Source organism: Xiphias gladius, chromosome 4, assembly GCF_016859285.1.
Source record: "Xiphias gladius isolate SHS-SW01 ecotype Sanya breed wild chromosome 4, ASM1685928v1, whole genome shotgun sequence".
Classification (NCBI taxonomy): domain Eukaryota; kingdom Metazoa; phylum Chordata; class Actinopteri; order Istiophoriformes; family Xiphiidae; genus Xiphias; species Xiphias gladius.
This window is the reverse complement of record NC_053403.1, coordinates 15,553,646-15,568,558: the sequence shown is the minus strand read 5'-3', so window position 1 is coordinate 15,568,558 and position 14,913 is coordinate 15,553,646. Positions and strand designations below refer to the sequence as shown.

The following is a 14,913-nucleotide window of genomic DNA, read 5'->3' as shown; positions in this document are numbered from 1 at the left end:
TAAATATTTCAGAAGTAGAAACTAACTGAAAGGACCATTAACAAGATAAATTGTAAGATATGAAATTTATGTCAGATTGAGGGAGTTTATTGTGACTGACGTGTGTGATTGTTCAAGGCTCATTACTGGAATCTAAACCTGAAACATGTATAGACCTATCTACCAGTTTTCCTGCAAGTGCTGAGAGGAAGAGAGAAAAAAGAAGCTGCGTCTAATGTAGCATGCTGGTAATTAGTCACAGCAGAGCACTGCAACCCTGTCCTCAAGCACTAACTTTAGTCTGTACATTCACTACTGCAACAAGACTTTGTTTAGCTATCTGATCTGTGTGTGTTGTTATGATAATGTGCAGCATCACAGAGAATGAATGGAATAGCATGAGAGAACTTGATTGTTAATTTGAGTGGAACTCTGACTCAAGTTCAGGATTTTAGCTATGAGCAATATGGTCAAGTTATGTGATTCTCTTTTAGCATAAATCACAGACACAAGGCATAACAACCGTTCACTGTAGAAAAACTATGTAAATACACAGGTCTATGTATTTGTGCATGTACACCCTTATTAACTGGCTGCAGTATTTATTCTGTGATATGGTCTTCTGCAATCAATTTTATTGATTATAATGGCACCAATATTGGAATTTGTTTTGTTGAACATTTGAACACTGAACTGTGCCTTCTGGTAGCCCCGCTATTGCCAGCTAATGGGGCTGTTTGACATTTAATAAATGACTCGTGTAAATGTTTACGTATTACATACAGTATGGTTCCAATTCAATGCAATTTGGTAGACATTGTTTCATTTCAGCTGTCATTTAAAAAAAAAAAAAAATCACTAAAACTGGAAGCTTTTTATATTTTCAGTGTCACATAAGTTACACAGATACTAGTGTTGTAATGCGATTGTTCTCATGTGCTAAATATTCTAATAGTAAGATATCATGATTTAGTTTGTCATTTTCAGGCCTGTTTTTTTCCACAGCAGACATTTAAGAATGCCATAACAGGAAAAGCACTAGTGTAATTAATAACTTTAATAATGGCTGCATTCAATTTAGGCGAGCCAGTTCCAGGGTCCTGGTATTGTGGATTACAGTTCACTACACAATAATAGGAAGGAGCCATTGTTAATGCTAAAGGTAAAACTTGTGCTTTTCCTTCTCTGACAAGTCTAATTGTTGTCTTACATTGATTTATTGTATCATAGCTTGTAACATATTAAATTTCACCACTTCGTTCCAAAAAGGTTGAAACCACAATCAGTGACTGCAGTTCTTTTTACTTTCTTTGAATTATTCATGTTGTGCATTTCTGCAGTAGCACAGCCAATAGGGGACTGACATGTACATAAACATGCTATATGTCTGCTGAGTTTATATGTATGTATGTGTATACTTTATGACGTGCAAGCATCCACTCACAGGTCTATTTGCTCCTGACTGGCGAGATGGGTGACTAACAGAGTGATGTGGAGAGTTGGGATGGGGATCATTGCTTTGGCCAACTGGGGCTCCTGCTGAAGCACGGCCTCTTGGACCTCAGTCACAGCTGAGCTTATCTGTCATTGGACAAATTTACTTTCAATCATCAGCGACTACAGTGAGGTAGATACCGTCACACACAGTAACTGCTCATTCCCTCTCTTCCCTCACCACCCCTCCTCTCCTTTGAAGAACTAGCTTGTTATGAATGAGCAGAAGAAACAAGGTGAGAGGGAGAGATGGAATAGAGGAGAAAACTGGGACAGCTTCAGCAGTTAAACATTACAGGTGAGGCATTAATACATGATGAGGGGGTAAATCAATGTCCTTTCAGAGAAGCCTTTTGGTCGACAAGGCAGTAAGATTTCAGTGTCATCAACTGTCAGGTAATTGAATCTCGAATGTTTTTTCCTTATGAGATTTCCACCCTGTACAGATTCACTGACCATGAACAAGTAAAAAACACTGAATTAATCAATGATCTGGAGGGAATAGATTAAAGTCTTCTCCAAAAAAGGAGAATTCAAAGGACTTTTGAAACCGCTGAGCTGAAACAATTAAGCAATTAATCAAAACGTGAATCAACTGTAAATTAGTCGGCAGAAATTTTGATGGAAGTATCTGTAATTTGGTAATAAACAGGGTAAAAGGTGCGTAGACTCCAGCATGATCCTTAGAGTCCACAAAAATGTGAACAGCACAGTAATTCCTTACCTGTGTGTTAGTAATGGGGATGCTGACAAAGTAGTTGGGTCGTTGGCTCTCTTTCTTTTTTTTCTTCTTGTCTCCATCTTCCTCACTGTCCAGTCGCCCTCCAATGTCTTCTCTCTTCCTCTTTCTTTTTTTCTTGCTCGACACTGGGTTGGGGACTACAGATAATGGGCATTAATTGAGGCTGAAAAACTACCACAGTCAGGTAGTCAGTAATACAATTAGCTGGCCACTCTGTCAGCCGTCACGTTGCAGCACAACTTTGTTAGTCAGTAAATCAGACCTGCTAGCCTTTAGCTTTCTACTGATTAAAAAAAAATCCAAACTTACAATTCAAGGAATATGTTAAAAAATAATATTAATAATGTACATACATCCTAGTTCCTTCCAAGTGGTGGGGCTGGTCAGAGCAAATGGGAGCTCTGACATTAAATTGTCCAGAGTATCCGCTGACTCGAGCTTTTTCTTCATCAACTTCTTCCTCTCCCTCCTCATCTTCCTCTTTGTCTTCTTCTCATTTGATCTTGTGGGAGCTGGCAAAAAAAAAATTACAATACAACAACCACGCATACTGTATATGTATGAACATGGATAGAAAAACTCACTCATACACATGCACAGATGATGGGCATAGTTCAAGAACAAACTAACCCTTCTTCTGCACAGCTCAGTGGCCAATCCCTTGTAATATTGATTAGTGTGTTCACCGAAAAGGTAGACAACTATTAAGACAGTGTGCTGCATGTTAAGACATACCATACTCTCAGAAAATGGTGTATTAAGTCTCTGGGTGTATCAGTCCATTGTGGACAATGTTACAGATCAAGAAGCAGGGCTGGATTTTTAATTATTTCTGCATTCAAGTCTAGTTAGTTCTTCATGACGGAGGATAGGAGGAGTAGCAAAGCTGCATGCAGGTTGCATGTATGATGCTGAATCTCTCCTCACAGACCCCGTAGTAATAGTTTATTAAGAGGGTGAGTAATACTGAGGTACACTTGAATTTTGAAACAGGTATAGCCACATACTAAACATGTTGAATGACATAGACATGAATATATAGATGCTATATCCACATACATATTAAAACACAACAAACTTCATTTGGCAGCAATCAACACCATTTAGCAGCATAGAAAAAACACAATATCTATTCAGATATATATGTGTATGAGTGCATGCAAACATTATTCAAGCTAAAACCGAAGTCATGGCCAGTTTACATACATTGGAAAAGATAGTACAATTCCTTTTTCATCTGAATATAAACATGTCACGCCCAAGAAGATGTGTTTACCAATCTCTGCTGTTTGTCAAGCCATTGGCACACCTGATATTTTGTTTGCCACATAAGCAGCATGTGCCAATTTGCATGCTGATTTTAAATTATGTGGAAACACTATCCATCCAGCACAAAGTGGCAGTGCGTCAGCTGGACTTTTCAAGCGTACCCAATCAAAGAGTTCAGTCAGTGCTGTGTGGCAATTTAGGCAAACCCAGACATTATCTTAGGCGTTGAGTTCTACTCACTAGACACAGCGGAGGCTCCAGTGTCAGCCGCCCCTTGGCGGACTTCCATGCTGACTGCATCCACCTGGCCTGGAGTCATCGTCATCCTCTTCAATTCCTCATCTTCTATCCCACTCTCCTGTCCAACCACACCTTCACCACCACCACCACCACCCTCATCATCATCATCATCGTCTGAGGTAATCGCAGAGGTCTCTTTGCCACAGGAGATACTGACGGGCTGCATATCACACAGTGTTGGCTGATGCAAACAGCTCTGCGCGAGGGCCTAATACAGAGGGAGAGGATGTGAGCAGGTCACATTGTGCTTCTTATAAACTGAGGCGAGGACAGCATGAGTTTTTTTGCCACCATGACTTTCATGTCATTACCTTATGTCCGAAACGGTGTGTAGATGCCCGAAGCTCGCTCACTTTTTGACAGTGACCGGTGTAACTGTGATGCAGCCTCCGAACTGATACTTCATCGACAGAAAAAATCCTCCGTAAACAAACACTTTCTGAACACGTCGACCGGAGGCTCAAGAGGACGCGGCCTAGGAGCATGACACTTGTGACAAACTTTAGCTAACGTACCAACTAAGGCTAACAGCTGGCTTGCTGAACAAACATTACAGCTAACTATAGCTAACCTAACCGCAAAAAAGAAAACATTCGCCCTCAACTCTCTTCAGGACAGTTAGCGATCAGAAGCGTCTAGAGGCGGACTTTCCCTCCCTGTAGCTAACACCTGTTGAAATGAATCAAACTGCCATGCTGCACAACATCTGGTGAGCTAGCTTACTGTTAGCTAACTGTCTCTAACGGAGTTGTGCTGCTAACTAGCAAAACTAACCGGAATATCATTTTTGATAACTTGGCCTTATGTTGTTGGTGCAGAAAACACGTCAGTGGCAGTCTTTCTCAGAAAAGAAGTCCAAACAAATAACGAGGAATAACATTTAAACCCACGCGCTAATTTGAAGTACCAACCGGTGTTATCTTCTATTTGTAAACAATGTCAAACTTCCGGTCTGATTTTCAGAGCAAAATAGTGTTTCTCTTTTCAAAATACAAACACTTTGTATTTGAACTATTAAAAAAATACACTTTGCACAAAAGTAATTAACTTGAAAAATTCACAATTCAGTATTTATACTCAAGTATGTTGGGTATGAATATGTCGAATAAATTAAACCACTTGGTTAGAGTTAATTATTTAAACAAATTCAACACTGATACATGATAAAACTAAAAAACTATCCTTCATCTATATTTACATAACTTGGAGCCTAATTGTGTAAGTATCATTGCAGGCCCTAGAAATCAGCCATACTGAAAACCCTTCCAATTAGACAAAAACATGTCTGTTACTACAAAGTACCGTATTTACTAAGGTACATTTAGTGCACGTTTTGTGAAGTGAACTGTGCAAATTTTTTTAACATTTCAAAACGAGAGTTGATTTTGTTTATAGTAATTAATGCTAGAATCAACTTGGTTTATGATTTTTGGTCATACATAAGATACCATCATAAAAAAGGATATTTAGTAGCTAAACAACTAAAGGATCATTCTGTCATAATGATCATTCTATGAAGTTTATTGAAAATATCATGCATAGTAATTGCACATCTTATATGCTTTCTGAGACATTCAACTACAACAAAATGTACATTCAAGTAAACATTCACTTTTCTGTTTGTTTACTATTAATTATCTTCATTTACATTTTCCTTTGAAATGTCCGAAAGCACTTACATAAATGAAGAAATTAGCTTTTTTTGCCTCTCTAACATGTAGAATCTGAATGTGCAATAGCAATCAAATTATCAAAGTGCTGATTGGTTGCATGTACAAAGTCACAACACACTACGTGATTTTAGCTTTAGAAATTTAACAACAGACGTAAAAAAAAAAAATGTTTAACCAGAACCATCTTCTACGCAGGCATTTTACATTTATACCAATGATTAACATACAGACATACACAAATCAACATCCATTAATAATATGTTTTCTCAGTGTTTCTTGTTTCTAATCTTGCAGTTGATGCAATCCATTAGTTTATATTACTTGTTAACTGATATAATACCATCATAACCACCATCGACACTACAGATACTATCATGATTTATGATTTATTTTCTAATACCAAACTGAAAAAAGACCCTCATTCCCGGTGTTACCACCAAAACCAGTAGAAGCACTACCACACTCGCAAACCATACCTTCACTGGTATTTTTACATCTCTGACTACTGTGCTTCAGTAGTTCTTTTCGTATCTCAGAGACAGCCACATCATTTTGTTGACACTTTAGTAAACCAGGTTGTGTCTCATGGTAGAAAACATCCACCTGCAACAAAACATCAGCCCACTTTTTTGCAGAGGGTGTGTATGTGGCCTCACGTTTATGGTGCATTAACACCAGAATGACAGGTTTATCATCTGTGGACGTCAAAAGAGAGGAAAGAGTATGAGATAGTTAGAATGGAAAATTATGAGCTGAAAATTGTTATTGTCAAGTTATTGTCATATAGTGGAATGCAATTCTGAGAGATTGACCACAAATGATAATCAAAAGATTTATATTTCTTTAAATTGCAAATACCGTAAGATTCTCTTTTACCACTATAAAAATATGTTGATAACTTAATATTGATCATATAGGTCAGGAAGAACATTGTAATTCCAAGCACACAGAATGACCAAAAAAAAAAAAATTTCAAACAAATTATATTCAATTTCCTGTTCAAAATGAATGGGCTGAAGAAACTCTCCCTTACCTCTGACACCTTTCATCACTGCCTTAACATCTGAACCAACGCGTGAACTGATTGGGCAGAAGACAATAATAGTCTGGTAATCCTGACTGCTTTCAATAAACTGAGCCCCATCAAGAACGTGACCCTTCACTTGCTCCATCAGTTGTAGATGGGCGTCAAAGGTTTCACCTCCGACAACTATCTCGTACATCACTATAGAAAGAAAAATGGTTGTATACATTTACATGAACTGAGTGAATCCAACAGTAGATTAAAATGGTTCTTACAATATTTTTGCTATATAGTTCCTCAAAATCCAGAGAAATCCTTTTATAACCTATGAAGTCATGTTCATTGTGCCAGTTCATTGATAAATTTAAGCTCCTGTTTTATACAAACACTGACAATGTTAGTTAGCCCTTCTAGTACTACTACTACTGTGACTGTATTCACAGCGGGCATCGTGTGCACCGCAACTTTAACTGCTGAGTGTCAAATTATTATACGCCTCACCTTCCCGAAATTCCTTTCGAGACAGCGTGGTGATGGAGTCTAATAATGAGAAAGACAGAATTCCCTGTCAATGGCATGCTTTGAACTGTTTTAGCAATCAGAGTCAGATTCATTTATATTTAGCAAACTCTCCCAAGATTTGGAATTTGAGGTCCCAAGTCTGATACGATTCCCTAACACTGACAGTAACCCTAACACTATATTTAGAGTTGTAATATAATCAAAAGGTGAATACTACGAATGACATACAGATGGGTGACAAATTAAAGGAAAAACCAACATAAAGTGTCCTCCTAAGGTTTTGGGACACCACTAGCCGCCATCACAGCTTCAGTGAGATTTGGCATTGATTCTACAAGTCTCTGGACCTCTACTGGAGGGATGGAACACCATTCTTCCAAAAGATATTCCCTCATTTAGTGTTTTGAAGATGGTGGTGGAGAGCGCTGTCTAACACATTGGTCCAAAATCTCCCATAGGTGTTCATTTGGGTTGAGATCTGGCGACTGTGAGGGCCGTAGAATCATTTGCACATTAATTTAATACTTATCAAACCGCTCAGTGAACCCTCGTGCCCTGTGGATGGGCGGCATTGTCGTCCTGTTTCTCCACTCGTTTTTTGCAGGTTTTTCCTTTAATTTGTCACCCGTCTGTGTATGTGACAGCAGAGTCAGACACCTGCGGTAACTCAGTGAAATGAAGCACATTAGCGGGGCTGCTGTTGCAAACATTAAAAACATTAACACGAGAATATCTTATTCTAAAGTGTGAACTAGGAGAAACTTACCTCGTGATCCTTGTCTACTGCCACCAGTTAGCCAACTAGAGGCCATAGTTTGACCTCTGTTGTCTGGGATACCCGCCCCTGGCAAAGAGCCTGTCACATAGAATGGCATTAATGTACTTACAGAAACTTAGACATTCAGCTACAGCAAAATGTACATTCAAGTAAACATTCAGTTTTCTGTTTGTGTTCCATTAATTATCTTCATTTATATTTTCCTTTGAAATGTCCAAAAGCACTTACATCAATGAAGAAATTAGCTTTTTTGCCTCTCTAACATGTAAAATCTGATTGATAATTTGATTGCTATTGCACAAAGTGCTGATTGGTTGCATGTACAAAGTCACAACACACTATATGATTTTAGCTTTAGAAATTTAACAGCAGACGTGAAAAAAAAAAAAGGTTAAGCAAAACCATCTTCTACTCAGGCATTTTACATTTATACCAATGATTAACATACAGACATACACAAATCAACATCCATTAATAATGTGTTTTCTCAGTGTTTCTTGTTTCTAATCTTGCAGTTGATACAATCCATTACAGTTTATTTTACTTCTTAACTGATATAATACCATCATTACCACCATTGACACTACAGATACTATCATGATTTATAATTTATTTTCTAATACCAAACTGAACAAAGACCCTCAATCCGGTGTTACCACCAAAACCAGTAGAAGCACTACCACTCTCACAAACCATACCTTCACTGGTATATTTACATCTCTGACTACTGTGCTTCAGTAGTTCTTTTCGTATCTCAGAGACAGCCTCATCATTTTGTTGACACTTTAGTAAACCAGGTTGTGTCTCATGGTAGAAAACATCCACCTGCAACAAAACATGAGCCCACTTTTTTGCAGAGGGTGTGTATGTGGCCTCACGTTTATGGTGCATTAACACCAGAATGACAGGTTTATCATCTGTGGACGTCAAAAGAGAGGAAAGAGTATGAGATAGTTAGAATGGAAAATTATGAGCTGAAAATTGTTATTGTCAAGTTATTGTCATATAGTGGAATGCAATTCTGAGAGATTGCCCACAAATGATAATCAAAAGATTTATATTTCTTTAAATTGTAAATACCATAAGATTCTCTTTTACCAATATAACAATATGTTGATAACTTAATGTTGATTGTATAGGTCAGGAAGAACATTGTAATTCCAAGCACACAGAATGACCAAAAAAAAAATTTCAAACAAATTATATTCAATTTCTTGTTCAATATGAATTGGCTGAAAAAACTCTCCCTTACCTCTGACACCTTTCATCACTGCCTCAACATCTGAACCAACGCGTGAACTGATTGGGCAGAAGACAATAATAGTCTGGTAATCCTGACTGCTTTCAATAAACTGAGCCCCATCAAGAACGTGACCCTTCACTTGCTCCATCAGTTGTAGATGGGCGTCAAAGGTTTCACCTCCGACAACCATCTGGTACGTCACTATAGAAAGAAAGATGGTTGTGAAGCTGAAACAGATCTATACATTTACATGAACTGAGTGAATCCAACAGTAGATTAAAATGGTCCTTACAATATTTTTGCTATATAGTTCCTCAAAATCCAGAGAAATCCTTTTATAACCTATGAAGTCATGTTCATTGTGCCAGTTCATTGATAAATTTAAGCTCCTGTTTTATACAAACACTGACAATGTTAGTTAGCCCTTCTAGTACTACTACTACTGTGACTGTACTCACAGCGGGCATCGTGTGCACCGCAACTTTAACTGCTGAGTGTCAAATTATTATACGCCTCACCTTCCAGAAATTCCTTTCGAGACAGCGTGGTGATGGAGTCTAATAATGAGAAAGACAGAATTCCCTGTCAATGGCATGCTTTGAACTGTTTTAGCAATCAGAGTCAGATTCATTTATATTTAGCAAACTCTCCCAAGATTTGGAATTTGAGGTCCCAAGTCTGATACGATTCCCTAACACTGACAGTAACCCTAACACTATATTTAGAGTTGTAATATAATCAAAAGGTGAATACTACGAATGACATACAGATGGGTGACAAATTAAAGGAAAAACCAACATAAAGTGTCCTCCTAAGGTTTTGGGACACCACTAGCCGCCATAACAGCTTCAGTGAGATTTGGCATTGATTCTACAAGTCTCTGGACCTCTACTGGAGGGATGGAACACCATTCTTCCAAAAGATATTTCTTCATTTAGTGTTTTGAAGATGGTGGTGGAGAGCGCTGTCTAACACATTGGTCCAAAATCTCCCATAGGTGATCAATTGGGTTGAGATCTGGCGACTGTGAGGGCCGTAGCATCATTTTCACATTAATTTAATACTTATCAAACCGCTCAGTGAACCCTCGTGCCCTGTGGATGGGCGGCATTGTCGTCCTGTTTCTCCACTCGTTTTTTGCAGGTTTTTCCTTTAATTTGTCACCCGTCTGTGTATGTGACAGCAGAGTCAGACACCTGCGGTAACTCAGTCAAATGAAGCACATTAGTGGGGCTGCTGTTGCAAACATTAAAAAGATTAACATGAGAAAACCTTATTCTAAAGTGTGAAGTAAGAAAAACTTACCTCGTGATCCTTGTCTACTGCCACCAGTTAGCCAACTAGAGGCCATAGTTTGACCCATGATGTCTGCGATACCCGTCCCTGGCAAAGAGCCTGTCACACAGAATGGCATTAATGTACTTACAGAAACTTAGACATTCAGCTGCAGCAAATGTACATTCAAGTAAAACATTCAGTTTTCTTGTTGTTTTCCATATATTCATTGATGAATTTAAGCTCCTGTTTTATACAAACACTGACATCAATGAAGTTAGTTAGCCTCTCTAGTACTATTGATACTGTGACTGTATTGCACAAAGTGCTGATTGGTTGCAACTGTACAAAGTCACAACACACTATATGATTTTAGCTTTAGAAATTCCTAACAGCGGCGTGATGGAGTCTAATAATGAGAAAGACAGAATTCCCTGTCAATGGCATGCTTTGAACTGTTTTAGCAATCAGAGTCAGATTCATTTATATTTAGCAAACTCTCCCAAGATTTGGAATTTGAGGTCCCAAGTCTGATACGATTCCCTAACACTGACAGTAACCCTAACACTATATTTAGAGTTGTAATATAATCAAAAGGTGAATACTACGAATGACATACAGATGGGTGACAAATTAAAGGAAAAACCAACATAAAGTGTCCTACTAAGGTTTTGGGACACCATGTGCCGCCATAACAGCTTCAGTGAGATTTGGCATTGACTCTACAAGTCTCTGGACCTCTACTGGAGGGATGGAACACCATTCTTCCAAAAGATATTCCCTCATTTAGTGTTTTGAAGATGGTGGTGGAGAGCGCTGTCTAACACATTGGTCCAAAATCTCCCATAGGTGTTCAATTGGGTTGAGATCTGGCGACTGTGAGGGCTGTAGCATCATTTTCACATTAATTTAATACTTATCAAACCGCTCAGTGAACCCTTGTGCCCTGTGGATGGGCGGCATTGTCGTCCTGTTTCTCCGCTCGTTTTTGCAGGTTTTTCCTTTAATTTGTCACCCGTCTGTGTATGTGACAGCGGAGTCAGACACCTGCGGTAACTCAGTGAAATGAAGCACATTAGTGGGGCTGCTGTTGCAAACATTAAAAACATTAACATGAGAAAACCTTATTCTAAAGTGTGAAGTATGAGAAACTTACCTCGTGATCCTTGTCTACTGCCACCAGTTAGCCAACTAGAGGCCATAGTTTGACCCATGATGTCTGCGATACCCGTCCCTGGCAAAGAGTCTGTCACACAGAATGGCATTAATGTACTTACTCATTGATAAATTTAAGCTCCTGTTTTATACAAACACTGACAATGTTAGTTAGCCCTTCTAGTACTACTACTACTGTGACTGTACTCACAGCGGGCATCGTGTGCACCGCAACTTTAACTGCTGAGTCCCGAAATTCCTTTCGAGACAGCGTGGTGATGGAATCTCATAATGAGAAAGACAGAATTCCCTGTCAATGGCATGCTTTGAACTGTTTTAGCAATCAGAGTCAGATTCATTTATATTTAGCAAACTCTCCCAAGATTTGGAATTTGAGGTCCCAAGTCTGATACGATTCCCTAACACTGACAGTAACCCTAACACTATATTTAGAGTTGTAATATAATCAAAAGGTGAATACTACGAATGACAAACAGATGGGTGACAAATTAAAGGAAAAACCAACATAAAGTGTCCTACTAAGGTTTTGGGACACCATGTGCCGCCATAACAGCTTCAGTGAGATTTGGCATTGGTTCTACAAGTCTCTGGACCTCTACTGGAGGGATGGAACACCATTCTTCAAAAGATATTTCTTCATTTAGTGTTTTGAAGATGGAAGCGCTGTCTAACACATTGGTCCAAAATCTCCCATAGGTGTTCAATTGTGTTGATATCTGGCGACTGTGAGGGCTGTAGCATCATTTTCACATTAATTTAATACTTATCAAACCGCTCAGTGAACCCTTGTGCCCTGTGGATGGGCGGCATTGTCGTCCTGTTTCTCCGCTCGTTTTTGCAGGTTTTTCCTTTAATTTGTCACCCGTCTGTGTATGTGACAGCGGAGTCAGACACCTGCGGTAACTCAGTGAAATGAAGCACATTAGTGGGGCTGCTGTTGCAAACATTAAAAAGATTAACATGAGAAAACCTTATTCTAAAGTGTGAAGTAAGAAAAACTTACCTCGTGATCCTTGTCTACTGCCACCAGTTAGCCAACTAGAGGCCATAGATTGACCTATGATGTCTGCGATACCCGCCCCTGGCAAAGAGTCTGTCACACAGAATGGCATTAATGTACTTACAGAAACTTAGACATTCAGCTACAGCAAAATGTACATTCAAGTAAACATTCAGTTTTCTGTTTGTGTTCCATTAATTATCTTCATTTATATTTTCCTTTGAAATGTCCAAAAGCACTTACATCAATGAAGAAATTAGCTTTTTTGCCTCTCTAACATGTAAAATCTGATTGATAATTTGATTGCTATTGCACAAAGTGCTGATTGGTTGCATGTACAAAGTCACAACACACTATATGATTTTAGCTTTAGAAATTTAACAGCAGACGTGAAAAAAAAAAAAAAAAAAAAAAAGGTTAAAGCAAACCATCTTCTACTCAGGCATTTTACATTTATACCAATGATTAACATACAGACATACACAAATCAACATCCATTAATAATGTGTTTTCTCAGTGTTTCTTGTTTCTAATCTTGCAGTTGATACAATCCATTACAGTTTATTTTACTTCTTAACTGATATAATATCACCATCATTACCACCATTGACACTACAGAATACTATCATGATTTATAATTTATTTTCTAATACCAAACTGAACAAAGACTCCTTTCAATCGATTTATTTACCACCAAAACCAGTAGGTAACTACCACTCTCACAAACCATACCTTCACTGAGTATATTTACATCTCTGACTACTGTGCTTCAGTAGTTCTTTTCGATATCCTCAGAGACAGCCTCATAATTTTGTTGACACTTTAGTAAACCAGGTTGTGTCTCATGGTAGAAAACATCCACCTGCACAACAAAACATGAGCCCATTTTTGCAGAGGGTGTGTATGTGGGTCCTCACGTTTATGGTGCATTAACACCAGAATGACAGGTTTATCATCTGTGGGCGTCAAAAGAGAGGTAAGAGTATGAGAAACTTACCTCGTGATCCTTGTCTACTGCCACCAGTTAGCCAACTAGAGGCCATAGTTTGACCCATGATGTCTGCGATACCCGTCCCTGGCAAAGAGCCCGTCACATAGGATGGCATTAATGCACTTACAGAAACGTATACTATATCATTTAAAAAAGTCAACTCAAAAAGAGATCTTCATTTCTTAAGGCAAATACTACTCATTAAACATGTCACAAGAGTGTGAAGTGGATGAAAATGAGATTTACCCTGTGCTCCTTGTGGATGGCACCCAGTTTGGCTCTTGTGGGGAGCTGGACCACAGGTGGTTGAGTTACTTGTACCTGACAAACCTGTTTGGTACAATGGCACAATGTGCTTACCATCTCCAAATCTAATAAAAATTTATGTAAAACCATATAAAATTGATTCACTTCACACCTACATGTAACACATTTCTGCTTACACAAAGGATACATTAAAATGGTGTAGGTTGGACAAGCAAAAGGCTGCCGTCTGTGAAACAATATTCAAAACTCAAGGTTCACTGCCTATGCTTCCAACGCTAAGGTTTTGAATCTGCTTTGATTTATCAGAATAAATACAACTGACTCTAAAGCTCTTTTAGTTCCCCACGACAATGACAAGGTTTCTTATGTACTTAAGATACTATGATATTAAAATAAAACAAAAACTGCATTATAACCTTCTTCAGGTTCTGGGCCCTCCTGATTTTTGCTGATGTCCTCAGGCAGACCAACATAAGCATCAAGGACGATCTGCAAATTATTCACCTGGGTCCGTATGTCCATCAGGATGTGGAGGTACTCAACAAAGACCCCACTGTTAGTTAGAGCCGCTGGTGGGAGAGTAACAGGTTGTGTTAGTTAGAATATGGATGACAACATAGTTCTCCACCAACATGTTCCAAAGAAAAAACACAAAAACCCACACCACATGCAATAGTGAAATTAACTGAAATGAAGAATGCTGAATGTACGCCGTAAGGACTCATTTGAGATGAACCCTTGCAGTTCTTTTCGGAGCACATCGACTTGGTTCTGAAACGGAAATAATATAACACAGAATGATACTAATCGAGCATTTTACTTGTTCACTGTGCAATTCCTGGTAACTAGTGTCTATCCATGTTATTTATCTCTGTTTAGATCTGTCTCGAATCAGATCTACACATTTCCACTTGTTTGAAAGATGCTCTTTCTCGATCTGAGTTTCAAGGGGCCAGGAAACAGTTCCCTCAGGCCCTGTTGGGTCAGCGTTCGGATCTCTCGGTCAGTGCGACAACCTGCCACTGATGGTGCAAGCGTGGTGTTGAGCACACATTTGGGTTGTCTGTTCATTCGGTCCATGGCATTTCATTATCAGAGGTTTAAGTGCCTCTGGGGGAGGACTAACTCTTATCTGTGCTTGTAAAATGACACCCCATCATATATACATGTTCATGTTGTG

The 14,913-nt window shown here is 38.7% G+C and overlaps 2 protein-coding genes across 19 annotated transcripts in view; both read right to left on the bottom strand.

The window, feature by feature from the left end:
* Positions 1-5,200, bottom strand: part of LOC120788722 (A-kinase anchor protein 7-like) — a 41,780-nt gene extending 36,580 nt beyond the window's left edge. For 3 of the 4 annotated variants that reach the window (XM_040124747.1, XM_040124748.1, XM_040124749.1), the window contains exons 1-5: positions 4,096-5,200; positions 3,725-3,992; positions 2,569-2,727; positions 2,198-2,352; positions 1,424-1,560 (exon numbers count right to left, since the gene is read on the bottom strand). In XM_040124747.1, coding sequence (XP_039980681.1) covers positions 1,424-1,560; positions 2,198-2,352; positions 2,569-2,727; positions 3,725-3,992; positions 4,096-4,269 — 893 coding nt within the window. In that variant the 5' untranslated portion in view covers positions 4,270-5,200. The remainder of the gene's footprint in view (positions 1-1,423; positions 1,561-2,197; positions 2,353-2,568; positions 2,728-3,724; positions 3,993-4,095) is intronic. The other variant, XM_040124750.1, reaches the window with a different exon arrangement.
* An 84-nt stretch (positions 5,201-5,284) lies between these two features.
* Positions 5,285-14,913, bottom strand: part of si:ch211-245h14.1 (uncharacterized protein LOC563420 homolog) — a 10,068-nt gene continuing 439 nt past the window's right edge. For 2 of the 15 annotated variants that reach the window (XM_040124737.1, XM_040124738.1), the window contains exons 2-16: positions 14,455-14,504; positions 14,150-14,302; positions 13,713-13,796; positions 13,473-13,550; positions 12,479-12,568; positions 11,703-11,739; positions 11,456-11,547; positions 10,330-10,419; positions 9,543-9,581; positions 9,034-9,225; positions 8,480-8,698; positions 7,770-7,859; positions 6,983-7,021; positions 6,491-6,682; positions 5,285-6,152 (exon numbers count right to left, since the gene is read on the bottom strand). In XM_040124737.1, the coding sequence (XP_039980671.1) occupies positions 5,851-6,152; positions 6,491-6,682; positions 6,983-7,021; positions 7,770-7,859; positions 8,480-8,698; positions 9,034-9,225; positions 9,543-9,581; positions 10,330-10,419; positions 11,456-11,547; positions 11,703-11,739; positions 12,479-12,568; positions 13,473-13,550; positions 13,713-13,796; positions 14,150-14,302; positions 14,455-14,504 (1,747 nt within the window). In that variant the 3' untranslated portion in view covers positions 5,285-5,850. Of the gene's footprint in view, positions 6,153-6,490; positions 6,683-6,982; positions 7,022-7,528; positions 7,661-7,769; positions 7,860-8,479; positions 8,699-9,033; positions 9,228-9,542; positions 9,582-10,329; positions 10,420-11,455; positions 11,548-11,702; positions 11,740-12,478; positions 12,569-13,472; positions 13,551-13,712; positions 13,797-14,149; positions 14,303-14,419 lie in introns of those variants that run through there. The other 13 variants (XM_040124743.1, XM_040124744.1, XM_040124732.1 and 10 more) reach the window with 12 other exon arrangements.